Source organism: Penicillium manginii (genome assembly GCF_028828005.1).
Source record: "Penicillium manginii strain IBT 31320 chromosome Unknown utg000005l:1.0-5665137.0:1.0-5668048.0, whole genome shotgun sequence".
Lineage (NCBI taxonomy): Eukaryota > Fungi > Ascomycota > Eurotiomycetes > Eurotiales > Aspergillaceae > Penicillium > Penicillium manginii.
The window spans coordinates 5,528,540-5,547,596 of NW_026643106.1; the positions used below are offsets into that span (position 1 = coordinate 5,528,540).

Below are 19,057 nucleotides of genomic sequence, written 5' to 3' on the forward strand. Positions count from 1 at the left end.
ATAGCATAAGGAGTGCCCACATGGAAGAATGGCGTCTGGTCCTCGAAGTAAACAGCTCAAACAAGTCGAATTCGTCTTCAATGATCTCCAGGTGGACGGCTTCGAATTGAGGTATGACCGTCGTTGCTCTAGTGAAGAGGATACTCCCACTGTGGTCCATGATTGACAGAAATGGCGTAGAATATCCTGGCAAAGATATTGAGCATGCTCTGGAAAGCGCTCAGTCCATGCATCAAAACAAATCTGTTGATAATGGGATAAAAACACCTGCTCTGGTCGGAATACTAAAGCCTGTCAGTTCAGAACTAAATTTGACAGAATGCCCCACGAACAGTGCATGTTTGGAGGGTACGCGTCCATTAACAAAGCGTTTGCAATGAAATGGACTTGTTCCTCCTGTGAAAGTGTGGTCGTGGTCGATGAGATGAAGTGTCGCAAGTGTCTTACCGCCCCTGCAGGGACGGGATTTTCCTCCCGGGCAGCGTGAACCGGCGAGAAAACTGCATCCGGCTGTTGTGTGATGATGTATAACGCCTTTTTCAGTAGGGACTCGAGATGTATCATAGAAAACAGCTCATTTTCCGGATCATGAAGATCCCAGCCGGCCCGTGCATGATCAAAGAACATTGATTGGAGCGGCTGGAACCTGGCACATGGAGACATAGATTGACGGCCAGTTAGGTCAAGGGTGACCAGGCCAGATATCATCTTCTCCAGCAGAGCGCATTGTAAGTGATAGTCTATAGTCACCGATTTAGATGCTCGAGTCTCATTTTTGGTCTGGATGAGAGCTAATCCTGGTCGTGCTGCGAATGGCTCATAGCGGTGCGCGATATCAGCCAACCATGACCAGAGTATTTTTTGAACTTCATCTATACCCCCTAGATCATCAACAAATATATATATTGTGTGAACAAAAGGACATATTGCGCAGCTCAAAATTCTGTTTTTGCTTGCAAGGTATGACTGATTCTCGACACACCGAATTTGCCACGCAGATGCTGGAGGGATCTTCAACGAACGAGGAGAGTCATGATGATTTCCTTCAAATACTAGTATGGGTCGAGGGGTAGCACTACTATGTGCAATCATATGAAGTTTTAAAATGCCGGGAGAACAGCGCTTTTGAGTGTTACTATGCGGAAATATCGATTTCAATGCCATTGACTTTGTCGCCCCTCCGAGGAATAGACAGGTAGTCGGGTGCTGATTCAATGGGTCATCCAGAAGTTGTATCAGCTCACGGAGTCGGCCATGGTCTACAAGAATCCAGCCATCACTGTTGGAGCGCAGCTCTAGCCATGTAGACATAGTATCAAGATTGGTTGCTCTTCGCGATGTATCCCTATAGAGTGCGCATACGGACCAAGGCAATGATAACGGCGAGCGTAGGTGACCATCATTCCGAGTTGGAACTAGCCTGTGTATTTAAGAGCTCAAAGTGTATTACAAGAAAATCGAGGCTGCGAATCAACCATTATTCTCTCAAAGCAATAATTTAGGACCGAAAAACGAACTTCATCCCTGAAGATACACAGTGGGCGCCTCCATCTTTCACAACATGAAGGACCGTGGATCTAGAATTAATTTGCTGATAACTTTTTATTCATTAATTGGTAGGCCTGGATTTGGAGCAGAAAGAGTGGACTCACGAAGAATGATACCCATGGCCTGAAAAAGCTCTATTGCCGGCTCTTGTGTTGTTGGAAGTGATGAATCCAGTGAATAATCAGGTTCTACCTCATACACAGGACTTTCATTATCACCAAGTGATATAAAGGTGCCTGTATCCGATGAATCTGGCGGCGAGAGTGATGAAGGTGCCATAAGCGGGGATTGCGAGTGATTCAATTCCGGGGACATAGATGAACGTATGCCAGGTTCAATATGATCGCTTATGTCGGATTCGATATCACCGGAATATAGTAAGCTATTTGATATCTGCGAGGTGTTGGGTGCTGCCCTGGTTGCTTTTGAACTAGGAGTATTTGCTTGACGGTTCAATAGTTTCGAGCCACGCTGTCGAGACGTGCGTTGGCGAAGAGATTTAGGTCTCCAACCCCACTTCATTCGGTTGAATATGCCGCGAATCGATTCTGCGCTACGCCTTTTGTCGAACTTGGCTTTCCAACCCCTAGACATGTGCTTCCATGATGGGTCTTTTTGGGGGTTATCGAGAAATGCTTCTAGTATCTCTAGAAGGTACTCATATTCCTTATCTTCCCATTTCATTTTGTGGCCTGGTGAACAACAAAGAAGTCAAATAAGTAGACAACGCTATTGATCTCCGTCAGAAATCCTTTTGGTGTTAAATAATCCCTTAAGAACTACCAGATGCATTTGGCCTCAAATAGAAGATGACAAATGCCCATATTGAATTCTTGTTCCCTCTCCTGGTAAATTCTACATTTTTAGCAATCATTTCTATGCCAATCATTTTCCCTCAAAATCTTGGAAAATTAAATTAAATCACGAACAGGCAAGGGAGCCGCGGTCGGCTTTGTTGAACGGCTATGCAGGGATCTAAGAAACCAATCGGATTGTCTATCACACCAACAGCGCGTCAAGTTCCCAGATGGGCAACTAACTTTTGATTCACACCAATCAAATATCCTAGTAAATCTTGGCAACTTTTGAAAGGGAGGGGTCGCTTTCCTTGCATCGACGGGCTGGCATATGGGTATCACCCCATGCCCCCGGATTTTGAACGGAGAGAGGAAAATTCTACTCTTGACATAGACGCCAAATGTCCAAAATGGAATCCCACCGAGACATCGAAAAGCTTCATTCTACTGTCATTCTTCTGCATCATCTAGAATCCCAGTTGCGAACTCACGATGACCTGGTAAGTTCTGAAGCGATGCTTTACTGTATATAGAGCTTGGGGCGGCCTGACATTATGCAACAGCACCGATTTTTGAAGCCTGATCATGCAAGATGCGTTGCGATAATGCAATGCTTCCGGGACTTGTGCATACGGCTACTGATAGTTATACAACGTACTCGGCAGTCCCTTAGATTGGACACTCATACTCTCAGTGTGTTAGCGCGCCTTGGACTTGATTCGATTGACCCCATGATAGCCCCATCACACCAACGACAAATTTTCATGGAAGATCTACCAGTCCAACCAGAGCCACGTCAGCTACCAGCGTACAGTTCGGAACGTGTGCCTACAATAAGGCCATCGACCTCCGATATTGAACTGCCACCGATTTCGAACCCACCAGAGCCAAATCTTCTACACGATCAGAACCAGACACGTCAGTACTTGACGCAACAAAGCTACCCCTCCGATCGACCATATGAACGTAACATAAATCTGGACCAGGCTGTTGCGCTTGGCAGCCAAGATAGCAATAATGATATATTGGGCCATCAGGAGATCTTAACCGATTATAACTCCGGGGGACTGAATTTGACTGGGCAGCCGGAAGATATATTCACAGGACATCTTTTTTGAGCTGGAAGAGAAATGGAGTTTATTAAACATCACCAAGGAGCGTGAATACCATCGAAACGTGGATTCAAACATGGACTTCGTGAAGCGAATCTGTCTTTCTGAAAGAATATCCACATTAAAAGACCGTATGAAGATTGCATATTCAGATGGCTTACTACCAACACACAAAGGGTCGCCTATTGAATATGGAAAGCTTCTTTTAGAATTCGAACGAACGCCATTAGTATACAGTATTCTAGCACCAGGGTTTGCATGGGTTCTATTGGCGGGTTATCTCGTGCTGCCAGGCACATTTGCATCTCTGAGATCATCTGAAACCTTGAAACCAACTGCAACAAAGAACGAAATCGGATCTAAGCTATATGGTCATATTGAGCGCGTGCCTCTCCTATGGGCTGCTGGCATACTTTGCTGTATTGGAGTTATTGGAGAGCTCGTGCTTTGTTGGAAGTTAAAAAGAAACTTAGTGTTTCTAATCAGGAAGATATTCATGTAATGATACACCACAGACAAAAATTATATATTTACTGATCCGAGATACTGTACTAGGCCTATTGTCATCAACTCTTTCACCGGTTTGGTAAACACCCTCATCACTATTTATACCGGGGGATCGTGGTCTGTGACTGCTCGGGCGGCGGTAATTGTTACGTCCAGTTTAACATTGGTGTGTGGCTCGGCTGTTTTGTTCTTTGAGTGGCAGTTTTCTCTTGTCAAAAGACAGTGGGATGAAGAGAAGAAAAAACGAGCGAAACGAAATGAGAATCAGAGTATCTCCCCCAGGCCAATAAACATATGCGCCGATGCCAATACGTAGATCCCGTACAGTATTCGGCCAATATTCTATTAGACCTGGGCTTGGTACATCTAGGACACAATGGTGCAGTTTTCAGAATACTCTATACTATTTCCGTCGAGACAGTAACACATGCCGGATGAGATGTCTGTGAATCTATAGTCAAGTACAGTACAATAGAGAGTCAGACTTGATCAAGTACTATCGCACAAAGGCAGGGCTAGGAAAATCTTACTTCACAAAGCAGCCTAGTTGGAATAGCGCCGGTTTGCTTGTTGTTGTGGGTGTATTTAAAAATTGTGATCCCGTCTTGTTAGATAATGGGGAGCTGCTCGGGGTTGGGGGCGCCGTGGGGGGAGTTCAAGGCTAGATGTATTTAGATCAATCCCTTCCTGTACAGTAATATACAGGTGAAAGAACTTACATTTTCCTGAGCCATCGGTAGATTGTCTATTATTTACCGCTGGGCAGAAATTACCGTTTCTTTTCCGAACCTCTGTAGCATATACTCCTTCAGATTGAGTGCCAAGGCTCATTGAAGGCACTAATGACAGAAGAATCTCAGAGCAAGGAACATTCGGTGGACATTTCTCTAGTGCCTCAAGTACTTGCTGACCACATTTAGGTCTCTCCAAAGTAAGCGCGTTTCCAATTCCAATATCAAGATTGAGAGCATTCATAGAAAGTGATTCGTTGTAGTAATCGCATATTGCGATAGAAAAGCGACTGGTAAGGTCCTGTGTGCTCCCAAGCCGAGAGAGAAAACAGATGACCGCAAGAACCGTGTAGCTGCTCATGGTAGAAAAAAGACCTTTGCTTAGAATGCGGGGTAACATTTACGGGGATTAAGTAGTTACTGTTGTTTCGAAGTTGAACACCGACTGCATGTGAACAACTATACTCGGGCCAATTGGCGTGTGCCTAGCTCATAACGTTAAACAGGGAGAATTAGCTTCAAAACTGGCGTCGCTTCGTGCCTTATTCTAGAACCTTCCTTGCCCAAATAGCTTAGATAACTACTGATGCTCTTTTTGATGATCTTAATTACTTTAAATATTTTAATTACGGTATGCATCATGATTTTAATGTATTAAAAATTCAGGATAATTTAATATTCCAGTTTCACTATGATACAATACCGCACAAAGCAAAAAAGTCCATTATGCTGTTCACAGTACAGTATAATAGATTGCAGTATACAGGATAGGGATACTTGATAGAAGAAAAGAAAAATGCAGTACATTAATGGGATACGGATATCACGCATCCCAAAATTGAGTCCCAGTAATATCATTAACATGTGATGGGTTCCATTTCCAATCTACTTGTATTTTTCCAGTCTCTAGGTTTGAAAAGCGCTGGAACACACGTGGGCTCACATCTAGGTGCGACGGCTCACATCCCACGCATCTATCCACAACACTAACATCAATGGACTCCTCATCATGAATCAGCTTAATGCTAGAATTACAAATTGGATTGTCGTTCGGATTGGACCCTTGTGCCATAGTATCAAATATGGTATGTGAGACAGCACAGACAAAATCCGAAGCTTGGTTGGTATATCCACAAGCTCCGATGCCAACTTCATACCACATCAAATAGCCATGCTGAAGGCCATCTGGTTCACTGTAATATCTCAGTAATAAGTCCCAACCCAAGGTCAATTTTGTGTCTCTAATCTAGGATTACAAACATGCTGAGACTTGTTGAATCCAATAGAAGCCACAATGTGGTTAAAACCATGGCCAAATTGACGCTGGGTATAGGTCTAAGAGACTCAATCAAATGGAAAGACGTTTTAAATACAGCTCGCTTTTAAGCTCACTGTAACAAAATTTGAATCATATCCAGAATTTAAAAATGATCGTTCAACGCGCTACGGTACATTACTGGACTTGTACTGTACTAATATGTCTGTTGTGGCTTGAGAAAAGGCCTACAAAATATTGGAACCTATGCGTCTCCGATAAATGAAGTGACTGCTTAGTGTGATTAGCCATTGATAAACTGCCTTTCAATTACTGCACTTTCATTGGTTGTAATTGTTTCGTGTTTTTAACATTACTGTGATGCCAATTTTGAGAATGATGCTATTTATGTAAATTGTTTATAGTACAGAGGCGGACGCAAACAGATTCCCGGTATTATTAACAGCAATCATAAAGGGAACTTATTACGGTCAGGTAGGCCAAATTAAGTAGCCGAAAAAGGGTCTGGTTTTGAATTCACTGGACAGTACACGGGTACTGTAATAATTTCTTCTGATAATGAGGTAAAAGGAAATCTCGGTTACTAGGTGCTTTCCCTGAGACCCTAAGTATGTGATGCAGGTACTATGGTACAGCACAATTCCGGCTTGAAGCTACGTGTTGTTCCTCGATGATCTTGGTCAAATGCGAAGCATCGAGTGAATGCCCACATGAAACAAAATTCTCCACTGTAGCTACAGGTAACAGCCGCACTAATGTGTCCAAGCTCGAAAAGAGGTCTTTACTGTACTTCAGTTGAAAAGTTACTGTACTGTAGTATCATTATGACGGTCTATTTTGATAGGGTGAAGATAAATCTCCTGAGGTTGCCGTTTATTCATTCGAGCAGAGCGCTAGAATCTCCGGCCTAACAGACAGAACTCTACCGAGACAAGCTTCTTGCTGGTTGTCTTTTAAATTTGTGAGGTGGAATTTGACGAAAGGAATTACTGGTGCTTAGAGCAGAAGGAAAAAATTTAACTTATAAGGATGCACCTGTCTCCCAATCGCACCGTGACAATCGAAGAAGACTCATCTTAATCTCTCTTAGTCTCTTGAATCCAGAAATGCGATCCGTCACCTATATTGGATCATTGAGCCTGCTGGCAAGGCTCGCAGTTAGTCACTCTTTTGTTGTTTTTAATAACCAGGGTGCGTGTAGGATATGGTCTGATGGTGTTTTCGGCTGTACTGGCTACTCAGAGCCCTTCGCCGCACTTAAGGGGGATGATTGTTCAAGTGAGTGCTAGAGGAAATGATAGGCTACTTTTTAGTGACTAAGATGATCAATGTCTAGACTTTGCTATAAATGGGACGAGCACCGATGCAACTACACTCAAGCTTGATATATGTGGTAAAGAGAATGGGCAACAGGTTGCTTGGATGAATGTGACTAGAGGAAATGGTTCCGAGGGCGTGTCATTCAGAAACCAACAAGGCAAAGAGTTCTGCTGCTTACTTGATAACAATTTTAAAGTCGGCAGCAAGTGCATAACCCCACATCTCGGTACTCAAACACCTATACCTTGATACAGTAGCTATGATATGGCTATTGCCAGAAAAATGTCTGTTTCTGCCGGTATACTGGGTCGTATAATTATCACAGGGACGTCTGCCCTACGCACTAGATAACCTTTCCTATAGTAGTAAAATATAGTAACTAAGAATCCTTTTTTGATAGAAAAGGTAGCTACTGTAATTACTACAGCATGGATCGAAATCAGATTCACCACTTACACACAGAGATTCTTTCTCGAATCCTCCTCCGAAACGCCGCTATACCCACTACGGTTAATCTACCCCAAACTCCCTTCTTGGCAGTATTCCAGTACACTTGTAAATGACAGCGTAAAAATAGCATCCGTAATAAGCTTGTATGGCCTCGAGGGCTTCTAAAATGTTGATCCTACAAACAAGGCAAACAAAAGGTAAATCCGCATTGGCAGTGGTTATCTAGCCAAAATTCGAATTCGCTTCCTCTACCAACCACTCATCCTCCACAGCAGTGACCACTGCGGAAGAGCGACATGCATAGACACAAAACTAATTTGGTGAACACTTGTCTATCCGGCGTGTAACAATGGCGGCCTTCTGATTGGCCATTTGTGAGGTATTTAGTGATTTGCTCAAGAGCACATCTTGAATTATCTCCAGCTTTGCGAGGGAAAGTCTTGGCGCCATGTTGTACAAAGAGGGCTGCAAGGATCATGACATTGGGAAGGGTGGGATTTGGCGAAAGAGACGGGCGCGAAACCACCAGATGTGAAGGAAAACCAATTCATTTGCTCACCTTTGCTCACCCCTCCGTTTTGTGAGCCACTGAAAAGATTTTAGGCGAAATGCCCTGAAACGGAGGAACGGAGTGGAAGGGGTTACAAACCGTGGGTCTGCACGAGGCTGACTTGTCGCTGGGTTGACGCTTGGATTTACAGCATACCAAATTTGCGCCAAGCCTGCTTCTCATTGGTCTGGTACTTGACCCTTCACGTGTTGCTGTCCTTGCGCGGTCGCCTCCACTGTGCACACGTATCTGTTCCTGCCAGGTTCATCCTGGTCACTCTTCCAATTACTACTTATCTCATTGGTTCTCGCTCGGTTGCATTTCAAGTTCTTGTAAACAGATGTCACTTTCCTCTTTGAACTTCTGTTCCTGCTTTTCATCTCCTTTTCTCATTTCTCATCGTTTCAGGGCCTCGGCGTGCGACAGCGCGCGTCCCCAGTATTAGGAAGTGCACGTGACTTGATGATGTTCCGGTTCCTGGGAGCTCTTGGTGGCCATCAAAAGGCTGGGGACCTCAAAAAAAGGCAGTTAAGAGCGGCCCATCATCTCTCGATCAAATGTACCAATCACAAGCTGTAATCCGATCGCTTCTGAATATGCGCTTGAGCTCACTGGGAAGCAATAGTCTCTTCTGATGGTGAGGTTAAAGCGTTTGATCTGGAAATTCTTGGCTGCTTATGGCAGACTACGGCGGACTGCCTGGATCTGACTTTCTGGAACGGGTCGATCCGTGCCCAGGAACAGTACCAGCCCCACCCCATATGGAAATATGATCGACAGACAATCAATCGGGAAGCATTCTGGGTGGTGTGAATTTCCTGGCTGAGTGTGTCAGTCACATGATGGCGAGGCTGAGGACTTCCCCCTCTTTCAGCTCATGGGGCCTAACAAGCACTCTTATCATGATCTATTAGCAAGGCACTTTGTTTCATTATGGGCTCAATATCATTTGGAGACGGCAATCGTGGATTTCAGATCGGAAAGAACGACGGCCATGTGGAATTCCATCTGCCATCGGGTAAGTTAGGAATTTGACACGGTCGCAAGGTCGGCTTACTGAACCACTGCCTGACCCAGAGCGACCGGAAACCCCGCCTAGCCCTCTATCAACTGTCCCATTCCCGCGCGATCCGGAATTCGTCACTCGCGACACACTGCTCCATCAGCTTCATAAGAAGACGTCGGTGCCAGGGGGGAGGGTCGAGAATCGCGCTGGTGGGCCTCGGCGGTGTCGGGTGAGTGTCGAGCGACGAGAACGTATGCCTTTGCTCACAACTCGAAGGAAATCACAGCTTGCCATCGAATACTCCTATCAGGTCCGGTCCAAATCGCCAGCGACATGGGTTTTCTGGGTCCACGCAAGCAACGAAGCTCGGTTCGAGCAAAGTTTCCGGGACATAGCGGACCAGGCCAAAATCTACGGTCGCCAAGATCCGAAAGTTAACATATTCAAACTTGTCGAGAACCGGCTCCGGGATGAGAAGTTAGGGAAATGGGTTTGTATTCTTGATAATGTCGATGACGATAAGTTCCTTTGCTCGATTCCGACAGCAGGCAAGGGAGATCCAATGATAGGTCCAACGAACGGCTTAACAAAAAAGCCACTCTTGGAATACATTCCTAGAGGCCAAAATGGATCTATCATTATTACGAGTCGGAGCAGAGAAGTTGCGTTGCAAATTGTCAACCATGAGAACCTTATTAAAGTAGAACCGATGGAAAATTCTGAGTCGCTGGAGCTTCTTCGAAGAAAGCTTAGCCAACCAGAGGAACGCGAAGCTTGTCTACAATTAGTAAAAGCGTTGGAGTTTATGCCGCTAGCGATCATACAGGCTGCTAGCTATATTCGAAACCGGACGCCCCGCTATTCGGTATCCCAATACCTCGCAGACTTCGAAGGGAGTGACCGTAAAGCGACAAGACTTTTGGAAATAGAGGCAGGTCGCCTCTCCCGAGACTGGGAAGCAAGAAATTCAATTCTGGTGACGTGGCAAATATCTTTCGATCATCTTCGCCAAACAAATCCATCTGCAGCAGATTTACTTTCATTCATGAGCTTTTTTGACCGGCAAGGGATACCAGAGAACCTTATTCAGCTTCGGCCTGAGGACAACTGCACCTCTGGTTCCGAACTCTTTGCCGGCTCCAGTGACGGGGAGGCATCTGAATCCGGTAGAGACTTCGAATTTGAAGATGATATTACAACGTTAAGGAATTATTCTTTGATATCCGTTAGTGAGAACAGCACTTTCTTTACTATGCATCGGCTGGTGCAACTGACTACGCGTGCATGGTTGAAATCTCATGGACAAATAGACCGATGGAAGGATAGATTCATTAACATCCTGTGCGACAACTTCCCCACTGGTGAATACGAAAACTGGGAGAAGTGCAGGTTACTTTTTCCTCATGTCAAATCCGCAATGTCACAGCGGCCAGCATCGCTTCAGTGTCTACAAAAGTGGGCTACATTACTTTACAGAGGTGCATGGTATGCATCGCAAATCGGTAACATCGCGGATACAAGACAAATGGCGTCAAAATCAAGAGATAAAAGAAGGATTTTATTTGATGATGAACACGAAGAAGTCATTGATAGCACAAGCATGTTAGCAATGGCATACTGGCTTGATGGTAGTTGGGAAAAAGCCGAGCAGCTCCAGATGCAAGTGATGGAGACTCGCAAGACGATGCTCGGCGAGTACCATTCCGACACGCTCAAGAGTATGCACGAACTGGCATCAACGTATAGAAAGCAGGGCCGGTGGGAAGAGTCCGAGCAGCTCCAGATACAAGTGAGGGAGACTCGCAAGACGATGCTCGGCGAGGACCATCCCGACACGCTGACTAGTATACACGAACTGGCATTGATATACCAGAGCCAGGGTAGATGGGAAGAGGCTGAGCAGCTCCAGGTACAGGTGATGAAGACTCGCAAGACGAAGCTCGGCGAGGATCATCCTGGCACGCTTACAAGTATGCACGAACTGGCATCGACGTTCCTGGACCAGGGCCGGTGGGAAAAGGCCGAGCAGCTCCAGATGCAGGTGATAAAGACTCGCAAGACGAAGCTCGGCGAGGACCATCCCGACACGCTCACGAGTATGCACGAATTGGCATCGACGTATCGAAAGAAGGGCCGGTGGGAAGACGCCAAGTATCTCCAGACACAGGTGATGGAGACCCGCAAGACGAAGCTCGGCGAGGACCATCCCGACACGCTAACGAGTATGCACGAATTGGCGTCGACATACCAAAACCAGGGCCGGTGGGAAGACGCCGAGCAGCTCCAGGTACAGGTGATGGAGACCTGGAAGACGAAGCTCGGCGAGGATCATCCCGACACACTGACGAGTATGAATAACCTAGCATTGACGTACTGGAACCAGGGCCGGTGGGAAGACGCTGAGCATCTCCAGATACAAGTGATGGAGACTTGGACGATGAAGACGAAACTCGGCGAGGATCATCCTCACACGCTGTCGAGTATGCATAACCTAGCATTGACGTACTGGAACCAGGGCCGGTGGGAAGAAGCCGAGCAGCTCCAGGTACAGGTGATGGATACTTGGAAGACGAAGCTCGGCGAGGATCATCCCGACACGCTGACGAGTATGAGCAATCTAGCTTTGACCTGGAAGTCTTTAGGTCAAGATGCTCAAGCAATCGAATTGCTACGAAATTGCTTGACCAAGCAAAGACAAAAGCTTGATTTGAATCATCCGCATACTCTCTCTAATTCTCGAACATTGCTGGTGTGGGAAACGACCAACCTCAATATCAGTTCGTAGATAAACTAGATATTCGCATATCCAATTTTCTTCCAAGACCATCTTCTTCCTTGGGCTTGAACCTTCCCATATTGTTATTTTACAGGCGACTGTCTTAGAGTGCATGAAGTGAGGGAAATTGACTTGTAACACGAAAGCGTTTCTGCTCAATGTAAGGAAATGACAAGAGTGGGATGCTATCATAAGCCGCAATGACGTAGCCGGATCGATTGTAAGCAGATTTCACGTAATATATCAACCTCGACCCCGCACAATACGATCTTTCAATACAATTCCGTACCTAAAAACATGACTAAACGAGATGCAAATTAGCGTGTTTCAAAAGAGCGATCGACAAAGAATCTCTGTGTGTAGATGGTGAATCCGATTTCGATCCATGCTGTATACGTGCAACATGCGTTGGGAAAATAGCCCAAGCCAGTACAGTATAATATTACGTAACTAGTGAAATATGGGAACGCTCAATGGCAGCCCACGTAGTGCAAGCGGGTCGATCGCAAGAAACACAACACCCGCAAGGGTGCACGTAGCGTACCAAGTGTAAGCGGCAAAGCAAAGCAAATAACCGAGCAAACGATCAATCAAATAGTGGTAACCATACGTAGCGAAGCGGCAAAACGGAATAGTAAAATAACGATACCGCGAAACGAAAGGAGTGTGTAGATTGTAAGTTACTGTAATGATGCTATCTCAGATACTTAAAAAGACAAAACAAAAAGGTGCTGGGCCCTAAGGCTCTCATCACCCGACTGCTCTCCTAGAACAGCTCCCCCACTACACTAGTTAACTAGTAGTCGGCTTATACTACAGTCGTCACGACTCTGAGATCCAATAAATTAACCTAATAATGTCTCGGTCTACATAATGGATTATACTTGAATTATGTCATGATGAATCAATGCAAAGCATGGTGATGTTGTGCAGTAAGGTACTGTAGTGCGCTGTACAGTAGCAGTATTGCAGGTCCTTAACAGACATCTAATTCCTCACCTAGAATTGCCATACTCAATTTTTTTCCCTGGAAGTTCGCCACCAACATGGAGAGAAAATCTATCCCCGTTTGTAGTACACACACACACACAATTCATTACGCCCGGAGGTTTCAAACCTAGAGGGCACCTATACGCTATTTGATCTTTCCACTGCATACATTTTGTCATAGTCTCATTTTCGAGAGGAAAAGCTGAACCAGCTGCCAAAAACCCCTCTAGCCCATACGGGTATGTCCTTAACGATTTCTTGTTGTTGTTGTTGTTGTTGTTGTTGTTGTTGTTGTCATCATATCCTCTCCCCAAAAGCAATAACCCATCCCTCTGTGACACCGGACCCCCACGTGTCCATTCTCGATGTAGTTTCGTGAACCTCTTCCCTGAGTAGCGATTTACCGAGAGTACTTCTCATATTAACGCCCGAAGTAGCTGACTGCCTCGCTGGCGGCAACACCAGATAGCAGACGAAGGACTGACGAATCGACATGCGATCGAACCGGTAGGGCAGGTGAATTATTGTGAATAAAACCCGGTGAGTATAGGTTGAGAATGGGTAGGCAGGTCGGTTGTTCGAAGGCTCGTCGACGTTGCGAAGTTGTCGACGTGTTCTTTTGAAAGCTTCCCACCGTGTCGTCACAACCAATAAAGGGGTTTCCGCCGGAGTTTCGACTTGGAAAGTTCTCAGCTTCGGTCAGACCTTGCAGTCTAACTTACTGACATCCCTCACCACGAGAAGGTGACTTTCCACGAGGGACCGTTTGTAGTACAGTAAAATTCGAAATCAGCTTTACCACCAAACTCTTCTCTTCTCTTTCACGGTGCCCCACTTATACCGCGCTATACCAAATTAGAGCAGGCAAAGACCCACCTATTTAGATCCAATGTAGCTTTACACGACCGTCAAAGATACTGTATTAAGCTGTTTCTTACTAAGCAACCCTGTTTCTTGTCTCCAGTGTGGCACCAAAGTTAAAAGACAGGACATCACCGCAGCTGCAGGGTTTTAGAAATAACGAGTTCAAAGTTCAAGTTTTCTGAATGAACATCGAAATTATCTAAGTAGAATGGGAGCCCGAACAGGGCGTTTTCATCGTTTATAGATTGATGAAGTGAAAAAGCTAACGCCTCGAAATGAATTACTCATTCGAAACGCTTGGCGGATGGGAAATAGTTCTGGGATTTGGTTTCAGATTTAACTACTCAGCGTGGTAGAAATAGTCGATTGCTAAGCGAGCACAATCCACCCTATCCCTCAGGCTACCTATCTCATCTTCTAAATAAACAGGGCCAGTTTCCAGCCTAACATCAAGAGCTTCAGGATACTGTATTACTGTCATGCTAGCGTTTCCAATTTTTCGACAGCTTTTTACAATTCTGTAAAAGCCCAAAATCATCGCTGCGCCTTGAAGGGATTTTGCGAATGATATTAACGTAGTCATCTTCCTATCTAGGCTGATAGAAAGAACCGTTAGGATAGTAATTGATCCCACAAGAGGGTTCGGGCATTGCACCTGCCTAACACAGGAAACAATGAACAGAACTAATCATGATCAAGACTTACAGGGCTTTTTCCATTTCATCAACAGTCCTTTTAGCCCGTTCGACGAATGTATAGAGTGTGGTCGAGCTAGTCACTCGATTTTCTTCGTAATCCGTCTCAAGCAGTCGGGAAAAGATTGCCATATCTATGTTCTGCTTGAGCTCTGTCTCAAATTGCTTTGTTTCCATGACTTTGTGCAGATGTATACCGCAACAGCTGAGAGAGAATGATGATTCTCTTTATTATTAAGCGAGAATCTGTCGGCCATACATTCATAGAATGAAATAACGAGAAAAATGGAATTTTTTAGGAAGCAAAAATGAAGGGATTATAGTCTATGACGATGGCACTAGAGTGGAAAGACAGTGCCACCCTAGAGACAAGAAGCAGGGTTGCTTAGTAAGAAACAGCTTAATACAGTATCTTTGACGGTCGTGTAAAGCTACATTGGATCTAAATAGGTGGGTCTTTGCCTGCTCTAATTTGGTATAGCGCGGTATAAGTGGGGCACCGTGAAAGAGAAGAGAAGAGTTTGGTGGTAAAGCTGATTTCGAATTTTACTGTACGATGGTTAATATGTCCAAACGTGTAGATGGACGACAAATTACATGTCTCCATAATGGATTTGGCGGGATTAATCAGTGCTTTGCATGAAAGATTGAGTTGCAGCCGATTCTAAGAAATTATGAGCTCTGGTTTTACTGCGACATTCCTTTAATCGGGACATAGATCTCACTGGATTGCAGAAAAGTATTGAAGTCTTATTTTCATGTGATACTCGGGCACAACTATCTGGGTCAACCACACATTGCTGGTCTCCCACATCCTTCAGATGCTCTATGTTCTCAATGGTGGAGGTTGTGTATCCGAGGCCTGTAGTTATATTGCAAACAGGTGAGTCCCCAGTCTGACTTGTTAGTCACCTACTTCGAGAGAGGAAACAGGGGAAGTTTTACGAAGGCCCGAACCCCCAGATCCCAAGGTGCGAAGTGTATTAATGGAAATTTCTGGTACTGTAAGTACTTCCTATTAGAATGGAGTGGTTCGAAATATTGCTAGTGTAGTTCCTTCAAACATCAGGTGATAACTTGCCAATTCTCTTGGCTGCCACTCTCCACGAGAGAGTCCGACAACTGCTAGAAGCCAAACGATCATGGACTGCATCAGTACTATTTTACCGTGGATATCCAAGCTCCAGCAAGTGTAGTAGTCACAAGGTACCATATATATGGATCTACTTATATAGAGGAAGAAACATTGGTGAATCAAGACGCATTGAAATAATACAAGTAGATAGCCTATTACTAGTGCTGCATATGACCTAAAAAAGTCAACATCGTTGAACATTTATTGTGTTTGGAACCTCACTTTGCTGTACTGTACTTTAATACAGCATCAGAGAATCGTCTTATACAGAGACGCTCTGTTTTTAGCAGACTAGGTAAATCACGGTACTACTAAAACATTTTATATCTCCATGGTACTTATGCGGTGACAGATAGCTATACAGTACACTTGGCAAGGCCCCTAAAATTTTGAAATGTCGTTTCAGAATATCACGTGTTGTTGTTAATATGTATAGTATGTGCTGAAATTTGGTTTGCGCTGCTTTCCACTAATGTCGCGGTCCGTGGCTGACGACAAGGATGTCTACCCGTTATTTTATCATGGGGGACATCCAAAGAAGGATTGGTGATGCGTTCAACGGCATACCAACTTTGTGAGGATTGGGAGATGAGAGAAGAGGTATGACTAATACCAGTAGCACTTGACGGACCAAAACAGCGTGCACCGCGTTGAATTTTGCGGAGGTATCACAGGGGTTTCGAATTCATGCTCTGTGAGAGCAGCATAAAATACCAACAGCCCGTAGGTAAGGGTAGGACTATACTATGAGGTTGGCGTAGTTCTGTAACACTCTATTCAATCCAGCCGCGTCAATCATCTATCCGCGATAATTTATTGGTGGTTGAGTCTTGAAAAAGCTAACTGAAGCTAATTTTTAGAATCCCTGTAAGGCTCCTACTGTACACTTATGAGAACGAACCCGAAGGTGGATCTCTTAGCCCGAGTTGAACTGCTTTTACTACAATATAATAAAGTACCATAAGGTACCGGGAAATTCTACGGTAATTCGTCAAGAAATTGATGCATTACAAACACTCGTAAGTATATCTTTTATGCATACAAATCGGTACAGTATATCAAGTGTCTAGGCCATGTATTTTACGAGTTTCCTTTCGAGGGCGTAGGCTGGCACGACGTTCAAAAGCGGCAATCATATCTCTTGTCTCGGCACAGTCTCGTATTCCTGTCGGCATCAAAACTTCCAGTTGCATCTTGTAAGAATCGCCAGATCTGGCAAGGATGGTACACCCGGCTGGATTTTCTTGAATTTGAGATTTGAAAAAATGTTCAACGGCTGCAGATTGTTCTGTTTGCTGCTGAGTATCCGTAAGCGCAGCATTAATTTCAGAAGGGCTGCCGCCTGGGCGATGAAATCTGACTCTCAGCGAAGGAATTCGTGGGAATGGTCTAGTATCCATGATTAATTCTTTGTTGGATGAGATTAGATACTTTTGGTCTTCGACGGGACTTTATTATGTACTATATATCACCCACGCTCGGCATGAAGAGCTAGCGATACTGAGAAGGAAGGTGTATCCTTTAATGACTACGTTCATAACTACTCTCGAAGTGGTGAACAGGGTACCGAGGTATTATTTATTGCAGTCCACCTTATAAAGGCCGGGTCATCTCTAGGATCTGAAACCGCTTCCCAGCAAAATATTGCACAGTTTATTATCGAAATTGACAATAATGAAATGGACCGGTGGCTTCAAAAGCTGGTTATGTGCAAGGTAGGGTATTATTTTCCTTAAATCTTATATATGGTTGTTCTTCAGTGACACCTGCTAGAATACAAAGGGTCCCACGGCCTCCAACAATCAGGTCCATATTCAGGATTCCTCCAGAGGAACAAAAGCCCATAGCACCGCCAGAGCTAATTTGTCAGACTTGTCATCGTCCGAGGTCCAAAAGATTTTATAGACGGCACAGGACTGATCCTCGATCCTTCCCACGAAATGGCAATTGCTCAAGAACCAGATGCATTCAAAGTCGGCGGAGATTGAGGAGGCATGATGATAGACACATGATAGCCGGAAGCATACAGTCGCCAAGATCCCAACCAGCCCTCATTGGGGATCATCAATATCCATTCCCAAACACAAGATGGACGAATGGATATTATTCATTATTCTCACCAGATCGCTTGTCAAGCGTCCTTCGCGGGGATACGGACGCGTCGGCTGTGCAAATGTCCCCACCATCGTACTACCAATCTCAGGCGGACTTTAGATACCGGACTGGCCTAGAAGCAGTCTACGAAATGGAATAAGCTAATTCTTTATACTGTATGTAAATGTATCTTACTGCTTGTGAATGTAATTCATGAGTTTAGAACTGTTCTGAAAGAATGCTCTAATATCTGGAATTTAGGAGCGTGCTGTCTACCGACAGAATCCTATTGTCGCTATATCTGAGCTAGAAGTGTAATATTCTTTATCTTAGGACGTAGATGATAGAGCGCTATTATAGGGTATCCGATAGATAATGTGTCTTGTGCAAGCGTATTAAGTGAACTTATTCGCCAAAATTTGGGTTTTCAGTCTCGCCTTTTTCTCCAAATTTTTGATATTCAGAAATAACTGTAATACGCCGCATGGTTACAGTGATGCTTTAGACATTCGAGGCCTCGGAGTAACTATTGAGGTGCCTTCCTTTCTTTGTCGTTCTTCCCTCTCCATAGTATTCGTTGAATACCACTTATTATTGATAGATCACCTCTAGTATCCTGGGCTGTTACAATAACTGGTACCTGTCTACAAACTGTGTAATTTAAGCTTAGTCGTAAGCAGATTTTGTTAGAATCATTCCTTTGATTAAAGAGACAGATAAATTGTCAACCATATTAGCTATTAACGAAATCTCATAATAAAAGTAGCAAATAGCTCAATAGATGGCCATGTATCGCAAATAAATCTTATACGGTGCATAACTATGATAGTGCATCCGAATTCACCGGACTACAATAATCTGGGGCTTCTTTGGAAAATCCCTTATGCCCCAAATATAGGTTTTCCGAATCGGCTGGCAGTCGCCATGGCAGATCTCTCTTGTTTTTGACGAAGCTCATCACCCCGTTATCTAGCCAAGGAAGGTTTAGTCCACCTTTCGTCTCCCTTGATAAAATCTAAAGTCCGATCAAAAATGCCCCCTGCCGCTTCGCAACTCCATCCTGGCCTCAGGGACCAGTCAATGTTGAAGGTTTCCTGATCAATGCTTGATTGAAAATTGTCGTCAGAAAGAGGGTATCGTTGAGGCCTTCGCTTGCGACCTTTCTTGTTGGCTTCACGCCTTCAAGATGACGAAGTTAGATCTATC

General features: G+C 44.6%; 1 protein-coding gene across 1 annotated transcript; it reads left to right on the forward strand.

Moving 5' to 3' along the window:
* Positions 1 to 7,077: 7,077 nt before the first annotated feature.
* Positions 7,078 to 7,540, forward strand: N7533_008361 (uncharacterized protein; the record flags this gene model as incomplete). Its single annotated transcript, XM_057105011.1, has 2 exons — positions 7,078 to 7,249; positions 7,308 to 7,540. The coding sequence occupies 2 exons, from the start codon at positions 7,078 to 7,080 to the stop codon at positions 7,538 to 7,540; spliced, it is 405 nt and encodes a 134-aa protein (XP_056959968.1).
* Between the last annotated feature and the right edge of the window lie 11,517 nt (positions 7,541 to 19,057).